Below are 9,349 nucleotides of genomic sequence, written 5' to 3'. Positions count from 1 at the left end.
GACCCATTCCCTTCCCTGCTTCTGCATAAATTAACTTCCTTAAACAAAACACACAAATAGGCTCCTTCTCTCTGCAAGGATGGTCAGTCACAAAAGCCCGACCGAGGCCCGAGGGGTTGCACGCCACTATGTTCATTTTCAGTCGACAAAGCAGCTTTGTGTAGCACATTCCCAGCCACCCCTGGGGGCGGTTCGGGGTTTCCACTGGGCAGGGGGTGGTGCTAACAGTGAGGGCCAAGGCACCTCTGCGTCACCGTGGGACAGGCCTCTGCCTCAGCACCCGGATCGACAAGCTCTCCGCGTGGGCCAGGAGCTCCCTCACGTGAGCCAAGCCCAGCCCTGCAACCTTGGCCCCGTTCACCTCCAAGATCTCATCCCCCACCCCCAGCAGCCCCGAGTAGAGCTTGGCTGTGCTCTCGTCAGCCATCTCCTGCACGTAGAACCCTGCAAAGGAAAACAGGAGAGTCAACGCAGGAAATCCAAATCAAAGACACGCAGCTCTGTGGAATGCTGACGAGGTGGGTGGCGTGGGGGGGAGGTGCGTGGAGGGGAGGCAAGTGCTAATACAAGGTGCTTCATACATGCACGCACGCACACTCCCTCATTATTCCACTTCACAACCACAACTCGCTTTATAATAGATACAGCAGGCCCGCCTCCACTTCATTTTTCCTTTTTTCTCTTTTAAAATGCCCCTAATACAAATAACGCCTTAAGCTGTTATTATTCATGTATACCTCAGTGTGAATGAGCTAATCTTATCTTTTTCTGGGAGAAGTCTTGATTATAAAATAAGGAAAATGTTGAGACCTATGACATGCCCGGCACTGCTCTAGGTGGGAATTCACAAATAAGACCCAGCTGCTGCCCTCAAGTAGCTGGGGGTGGATGGTATCACTGGAGCAACAAACAAGAGAAAGTGTTAGTTATTCAGCCATGCCCAGTTCTTTCAACCCCAGGAAGTGTGGCCCACCAGGCTCCTCTATCGAGGGCTGCCATTCCCTTCTCCAGGGGATCTCCCTGACCCAGGGATCGAACCCAGGTCTCCTGCCTTGGCAAGCAGGTTCTTAACCACTAGCGCAACCTGGGAAGCCCAGGGAGTAGCGAACAGGCTGAAGTCAAATCCAAACCTGGTTTGCCTCACCGGATTGTCTAGGACCAGCCCTGGCTTCAGTCTTCCTTGGATATGGATCCTTAGAATTCAGAGGCATCTGGGCAAAAGCCCAGGAAACAAATCCTGGTTGGTTGGGTTGGTTGGTTTAGTCGCTAAGTTGTCCGACTCTTGTGACCCCATGGGCTGTAGCCTGCCAAGCTCCTCTGTCCATGGGATTCTCCAGGCAAGAATACTGGAGTGGGTTGCCATTCCCTTCTCCAGGGGATCTTCCAGACCCAGGGATCGAACCCAGGTCTCCTGTATTGCAGGCAGATTCTTTACCAACTGAGCTACAAGGGAAGACCCCGTAGAAATTCTACCCCCTATTTACAGTCATAGTGGCTCACTTTTCCTTTCTGCGTACACTCTCCCCTCCAGTGCCCCTGAGGGGCCCCAGCTGGCTGGGACCATTTCCTGGGTGTCTAAGGTAGGGTGAACCTCGGAAGGAGCTGCTTCTCCTTCTTTCCACAGTTCAATTTGAGGAACTCATGTCAGCGGAGCAGGCTCTGGGGGCCTCGGGTTGGCTGGGCTGGGCTCCCTGGCCACACAGTGTGGCCTGCTCCCTTGCCTCAACTTCTGCAGAAAACCTTTCAAACCCTCCCCTTCAGCTGTCTCTGCCTGAGGGAGCAAGGGAGCACAGGCTCTTCCAGGGAGGACTGGGTGTCCCTCATCCATGGATGCCCCCCACCCACCAAATCACCCTAAGTGAGCACAGGTGTGCAGAGCAGGAAGCCTGCAGGCTGGGGAGCCTGTGCAGTGACGGCCCCTGCAGGGTGCCCTGGGACATGCTGGCGCGGCTTTAAGCATCCTCGCTGATCCCCAGCCTGAGCTCAGCTGGCTGATTAGAAACACTATCCAGTCCACGCCCGGCTCTCTACTTCCTCTTCTTAAAATCAATGTTCTTAGAAGGGACCCGAAAGAGCATCTCCTCTCTAGCTGGAAGCCTTTTAAGACATCTTGGACGCATGGGAAGTCATCTCTCCAGTCCACCCAGCCTCGTAAGAGCTTCTGGTCCCAAGAGAAGTCAAGCTTTTCAAAGCCCACCCTTGAAAACTGGGGTTTGAATGTGCACTGAAATCTCCTCTAAGGCACCCGAAGGTTTGCAGCTCTTGGGTTTAGCAAAGCCAATCTGTTGACATGTTCCTGCTTCCCGGTCTGAGCTGTGGAACTCGTTCTCAGTGCTTCTTGGCTTAACTGATCCTTTCCCGCAAGGCCGGCTCCCTCCTGGCAGGGCCTGTCTGTCATCTTGGCTGCACAAGGCTTTTCTCGCAGCCCTTGCCCTAGCCTTCCCCTCTTCTTTCTGGGTTCTTTAACTGCTTGCCTGCCTTGTCTGCGTGCTGGCAGTAGGGCGGGGGGAAAGGCAGGTAAGGAGGCCGGGGAGGAACCTGCAGAAGTGGCTGCTGTCCACCAGAGCATGCCAGTGGGGAGGGATGAGGAAACCCAAAAGAATGGAGTGGGAGGGCCAGACACTGCTGTCACGCCTGCCATGTAGGGGGCACTCCGGGGTACGTTTCACAGTTGGAAGTCATGACACAAATATGACAGAGAGGCTGTTGTAGACATTCATTGTCTGCGGGCAATGGCCTGTGTTCAGGAAGTATGATCTCTGTGTTGTTTCCAATGAGAAGCAGGAGGCGAAGCCTGCCGTTCTCATGTGTTTGTACAGGCTTAGATGTGACAGCCAGCAAGGAACACCCACATCATGATGTTTCAGTGAGGAATGCAAACCAGCCCCAACTCACAGCCCCTCTGAGGCCCAGGAGAAGTGACCCTGGGGGGGCTGGAGCATGGCCTGAGGCAAGGACGCACCAGTACCAGCCGCATTCCAAGGGTGAGGGCATCTCTGCAGGACAGCCGACAGCCAACCGCAGGGGCCAGAGGAGGGTGCCACCTGGGCAGGACAGGGAAGAGCTGGCACCCACCCAGGCAAGGGGTGCCCGCAGAGTAGGCCAAGGCAGAGCCCAAGAAGCTCCTGGTCACTGGAGACCCCTGCCCATCAGCAGTCCGTGACGGGTGATCAGGGAGGGAGTCCCACTGCCAGCAAAGAGGCCTAAAGGGACTTGTGGGAAGGATGGGGGGCACAGGAGAATGCCTGGTTGGGCGGGAGCTCACACTGGCAGCTGACACAGATCGTGTCTGGGCCCCCTCCCCCCGCCACCCGCCCTCTGTCTGGAGTTCTACTCCCCAAATACACATTCTTTTTCTGAAGAGGGAAGGAATACAAGTGCCAGGTACTTTCCTATATACCCCACTGAAATGACTTTTCCAGGCAGGGTTTCGTTAGTTTGATGTTACAGGTTGAATGAGTGAGTGAGTGAGTGACTGAAGTCGCTCAGTCATGTCCAACTCTTTGTGACCCCGTGGACTGTAGCCCACCAGGCTCCTCCATCCTTGGGATTCTCCAGGCAAGAGTATTGGAGTGGGTTGCCATTTCCTTCTCCAGGGGATCTTCCCGATCCAGGTTACAGGTTAGGTGTTCTTTATTTACATATGGGCTTCCCAGGTGGCACTAGTGGTAAAGAACCTGCTTGCCAAAGCAGGAGACATAAGAGACGTGGGTTCGATCCCTGGGTCGGGAAACAGCCACTGAGGAGGAAACAGCAACTCACTCCAGTATTCTTGCCTGGAGAATCCCATGGACAGAGAAGCCCAGTGGGCTATAGTCCATGGGGTCACAAAGAGTCAGACAAGACTAGAGTGACTTAGCAGCAGCATTTACTTATTTACTGGATCGCATTGCCTGGCGTGTGAGATCTTAGTTCCCCAACCAGGGATTGAACCTATAACCCCTATAGGGGAAGCACAGAGTCTTAACAGTTGGACCACCAGGGAAGTCCCTCATTTTACAAATTAGAGACTAGAGGCTCAGAGAGGGTAAGTAACCTGCTCAAGGTCACACAGACAGCAGAGGCGCTGGAGTACAAACCATGCTCTGTCGTCTAACTACGCCTGCATGCTGCGCCTCTGGCAGGGCCTGACCCCCTCACTGAAGGGTAGAGGAAGCTGGAGGAAAGGGCAGAGTGGCTAACAGCCTGTGGAATGCTTTACGATGGTCAACACATGCTCACATTCACCATCTCCCCGCGAGGACAGACGGGTACCCTCCTGAGGGCCAGAGTCGGGAGACTCTTGTCCTCTCTTCCTCTCACACTCAAGTAAAACCTACCAGCAAATAGTCAAAACTACCTTCAAGTCAGCCAGAACCTGGCCACTTCTTACCACCTCCACGGCCGTGCCAGTCTAAGCCGCTGCCACTATGTCTCTCCCAGACTATTGAAATAACCTTAAAACTGGGCTCCTTGGCTCCCCTTGCATCCCACTAGGGTCTATTCTCAACACAGCAGCCAGGGACCCTGGTAAAAGCATTAAATCAGAGCATGTCAGTCCCGGCTCCAAGCCCCTGGTAACTCCTGTCTCATTTCAACGAAGACGTCCCCTTCTGAGCTCAGCTCGGTCTCTCTCCCACATTTCGAGGCTCAGCTGTCCCCCAACCTTCCTACCCTCAGCTTAGCCTCTCCCCCTCACCCTCTTCTGTCCAGCTTGACCTCCTTGTAGTTCCTCCCACTGGCCAAGCTCATTTCCAGCCCTGAGGGCCCTGCATGGACTGTTGCCTCTGCTTGGAACTCACTGCCCCAGACATCACATGGGGCCACCCTCACTTCATGCCAGTGTCTGTCTGCTCAGGGGTCTCTTCTCAGAAAAGCTGCCCCATCAGGACTCCCAACTCACTGCCCTTGGGCCTTATCCTGCTACATATATATATATATATATATATATATATATGTATATGCAGATAGTCTAACTCCCTCATGAGAATGTATACTCCTGAGGACAAGGATTTCATCTGTTCCATTTACTGCTCTGTCCCCAGTATCTACAACACCTAGGAGATGCTCAACGTATATTGTTGAAAGATAAATGATGGAACATATGCAAGAACTCACTTCAGTCTGCAACCCCAGCAGCGGTAGTGTTCTGCCATCTAAATGGCTTTGACTCAGGAGATCAAAGCACAGAAGGGCTAAACCCACCACGGCACAATCCATCCAGGGCAGCTTTGAGTGTGTCTGTGTCTGCCTTTCTGTTTTTCTTCCTCTCTCCCCTCTCCTTCCCACTCCTGCATGTCTGTCTTCCTTCCCTACTCATCTCAGCTGAGAAATACTTCTCAATGTCCCTTGCCCTGTGATGGATCCCTAGTGGCTCAGCTGGTAAAGAATCCTCCTGCAATGCGGGAGACCTGGGTTCCATCCCTGGGTTGGGAAGATCCCCTGGAGAAGGAAATGGCCTCCCACTCCAGTATTCTGGCCCAGAGAATTCCATGGACTGTATAGTCCATGAGGTGGCAAAGAGTCAGACACAACTGAACGATCTTCAGTTTTGCCTTGTGGTGGATCCTAGCCGACAGACCTTGGGTAAAGGCAAGTCATTTTTTCCCTGAAACACTCATGCAGCAGGGCTGAGAACTAGCCAGGGTGCAGAAGGACGTCCAGAGACCCTCCCTGATCCTGCCACTGCTGAATCAGGACCTAGCAGGCCGCCCGGCCAGGGGCCTGGAGCCAGGATCCATGTGAACATCCCTAGCAGGAGCCTGCCCTGAGGGAGGGGCCTGGGTGCACAGACAGGCAGGCACGGTCCACGTGCGCGGACACACTCCGCGGCTAGAGGAAGGGAACCACACCAGCCACATCAAAGAGATCTGGAGAGCCAGCCAACACAAACAACCTCCCTCTGACTCTCCCGTGAAAAGATGGGAGTCGGGATTCTGATTTCAAGATGGACGGAGGGACAGTGGAGCAAGCCTGCCATCTCCACCGCCTGGAGGGGAGAATTCCAGTCTCTTCACTGAGAGGCTGAGCCCGGAGCTCTTGCTCGGTGAAAACCCGAAAACAGATACGGCCACGGCCAGAAGGCACTGCTGCGGCCTGCTGATGCCCCGGGGCCGTGGAGCCAGAACAGGGCGGCGGGGGCCTACCTGAGTCCCGGCGTCCATTCCCGGAGGCCACTTTGAAGCCGAAAGTGCCCTCCGGGGGGCGCTGTAGCTGCAGCTGGCTCGTGCCGTCGGGGAACACCTCCACCAGGCGGCCCACGGCGCGCGCCGGGCCGGGGGCACTCACGTCCTCCACGCTGAGGGCGCGCCGGGCTGGCACCTTGCCCGGCCTGTAAGGGGCGAGAGGCGAGGGAGGGCGAAGGGGGCGGGCACTGGGGCCTCCAGGCCTAGAGGAGGCCTCCAGCCAGGGCCGGGCCTCGGGGGTCCCCACAGCTGTGTGAGGTTCCACAGAGCCCCCTCCCCCAGTGGTTTTTAATCATTTTAATTGGAGAGATCTCTCTGAGAATGTGAGGAAGTTTTTAATTTTACACAAAAAATTGCAGGAATTAATGGACCCCCTGAAGTCCCTCCGTGGAGACCCTGGTAAGAGCAGCTAGCCTAGCGAGTCTCATCAGAGAGGGCGGTTTCTCTAGGCAAGCCTGGTCAAGGGGCAAGGACCTCTTTGGGGACCCTGTCTCTGGGTCTTTAATCAAATCTTCAGCTGGACCAAGGAAGCTCCCTGAACATTCAGATTTCAGGATGTCATTAGATAGTAAAGGGATGGAGGAATCAAACCTTCCAGCTCTACAGAAGCCCCAACCCCTGTCCAGTTGCTCAGGGCAAGGGCACTGAGGTGTGGGCTCTAAGACCCCTGAGGTACCTGAGGCACAGGTAGCTGGCCTCGGTTTCTCTTTTAAAGGGACCCTCCCCCAGGCCATGCTGCTAAGGAAGGAAGGAGTTAGGTGTATAGCTCCACCATCCATGCTCTGGGTCTCCCCTCCAAAACACTTGCCCACTCTTACCTGTCAGCTGCACTGTGATCCCCTGGCTCCCCTACCAGGTAGAGGTTGGACCGGTCAGCCTTGCGACTCAGCAGAGAATGGAGGTTCTGAAAGGAGGTGGCTTTCCGATGTTGGCAAGAGGGTGACACCTGGTGGGCAAGACCCAATATTGCAGGTAAGAAAAGCCATCTGATGGGATGGGGGAGCCTGGTGGGCTGCCATCTATGGGGTCGCACAGAGTCAGACACGACTGAAGCGACTTAGCAGCAGTAGCAGCAGCAAGGAGTTGACAGGGATTCCCTCATTAAGAATCTGCCTGCAATACAGGAGACTGGGTTTGATTCCTGGTGTCGGGAAGATCCCCTGGAGAAGGAAATGGCAACCTACTCCAGTATTCTTTCCTGGAGAACCCCATGGACACAGGACCATGCAGGCCACAGTCCATGCGATTGTAAGAATCGGACACAACTTAGTGACTAAACCACCACCAAGGGGTTGACAGAGAGGGAACTCCAACCATGAACCTGAGGGCCTGCTAAGAAAGTGCTTAACAAAATAACCATAACTTACTTCAAGAGATGGGCCTATGCAGGCACTCTGAAGCTTCAGATAATGAAAAAAATGTGTTGGCTGAAATAACAACTGAATATGATAGTGCTAATTATCTCACTGATTAAGAAAATCTAACTTTCTCCTTGATCCAGAAAAAAAGTAGGACTTCCTTGGTGGTCCAGCGGTTAAGAATCCACTTGCCAACGCAGGAGACGGGTTCGATATCTGGTCCGGGATGATTCCACACATCATAGGACAAATAAACCTGTGCACCAAGCTACTGAAGCCTGCATACCTAGAGCCTGCACTCAAACACTGAAGCCCCGGCAGTGAGAGGCCTGTGCGGTGCACCTAGAGAGTAACCCCACTCACCACAACCAGAGAAAGCCCACGTGAGGCAGTGAGGACCCGGCACAGTCATAAATAAATACATTTTTTAAAAAGGTAAAATCAAATAATTACAGAATAAGAAACACAATTTTAGAGTTGAAATCTTAGTTTGTGATTCTTTCGTATCCCTATTATGATCACTGACATTAAAAATTTTATTAAGATGCACCTAAAAACACTGCATGATGGATAAGACTGACATCCCTCAAGGAGTTCACACCACGGTGGGGGTGGGGTGAGCATGGACAGGTCAGAAGCCCGAAGTGTATATTGTAAGTGTGAGGCTAGAAGCATGGATGACGCTGTGCAGGGAAGCCTCGGGGCCCTGGAGGAGCCGCTGCCTGCGCAGCACCTGAAGCAAGAGCTCTCCAGATGAAGACAGCAGGGGGCAGTTCCAGGCATAAGAAACAGTAGAAGCAGATAGACAGAGATGGGAGAAGGCATGAATGTTCTGGAACATACTTGTGGTCTGGGGGACTGGGCTGCAGAGGTGATGGGCGGTGGGCTGGAGCCAAGGGCCAGACCCAGAGAGACCTCATCTGCAGAGGAGCCACTGAGTGATAGTAATCAGAATAATTACAAGGTCCGATCTGTGTTCTAGAAACTGACCCAGTGAGGAGGCTATTCCGAGGTAGCGGGTGGGAGGTAGGCAGAGGCAGACTTCTAAACAAATACTGCACACGTTATTTATCACATTGGGAATCCATGCTCTCAGGAAGTTGTATCATCTAGAAGCTCAAGATGGGGCCCTGAGCTTGCCTTGAAGTTCTGGAGGGCTTCCTGGAAGAAGTCATGTTCAACTCAAGAGTGGAAAGGCAGGGAGGAGGGGAAAAGGGAGGAACGAACGAGCCACAGACACTAGAGGACGTGGGAGCTGCCCATGTGGTGAGGATGCTCACTGCCTACTTAGAAGGGCAGAGTGGAAACCAAGCCCGTCTGCACGCTCACCACGCACACTTAGCAGTGCAACAGGAAGGGGTGTGCCCTGAGATAGGTCATGAATATACCGCGGTGAGGTGGAGCCCTATTGTATGTTCTTTTTTTAGTTCTTGAACAATTCTTTCTGCTGCTCAGTCCTCCCAGCACTTGCTCCCACCCTTTCTCGGCCAGCTTACTTCCTAACTCGGCCCACTCAGATTACATGGCAGATAATCGGCTGTCATCTCCCTTGGGTACACAGACTGAACCTCTGATGGCCATACATCTGAGCACCATGGCTCAGACACACCAGGGACAAATCTAACTTCAGGAGAAAAGCAGAGAATTCCTGGAGCTCCATGTCATGCTAGGCTTTTGTCCCCAGCTTGAGATCATTTTGCTTTTGTTTCTTTGCCTTCCAACTTCATCCAGTCAGCAAATATTTATACTATACGTGATGCAAGATGACCAACGGAATGTTCATTCAGCCTGCATTCTCTTCCCTACTTCAGACTGAAAAATGAAAGG

At 53.4% G+C, this 9,349-nt stretch overlaps 1 protein-coding gene across 1 annotated transcript in view; it reads right to left on the bottom strand.

Annotated features, from left to right (window-relative positions):
* Nucleotides 1–250: 250 nt before the first annotated feature.
* Nucleotides 251–9,349, bottom strand: part of KIAA1614 (KIAA1614 ortholog) — a 41,733-nt gene continuing 32,634 nt past the window's right edge. The window contains exons 9-11 of the mRNA XM_068985785.1: nt 6,983–7,110; nt 6,126–6,310; nt 251–444 (exon numbers count right to left, since the gene is read on the bottom strand). Coding sequence (XP_068841886.1) covers nt 251–444; nt 6,126–6,310; nt 6,983–7,110 — 507 coding nt within the window. The remainder of the gene's footprint in view (nt 445–6,125; nt 6,311–6,982; nt 7,111–9,349) is intronic.

The sequence above is a fragment of the Capricornis sumatraensis genome, chromosome 14 (genome assembly GCF_032405125.1).
Source record: "Capricornis sumatraensis isolate serow.1 chromosome 14, serow.2, whole genome shotgun sequence".
Lineage (NCBI taxonomy): Eukaryota > Metazoa > Chordata > Mammalia > Artiodactyla > Bovidae > Capricornis > Capricornis sumatraensis.
This window is presented reverse-complemented; position numbering and strand designations above follow the sequence as displayed.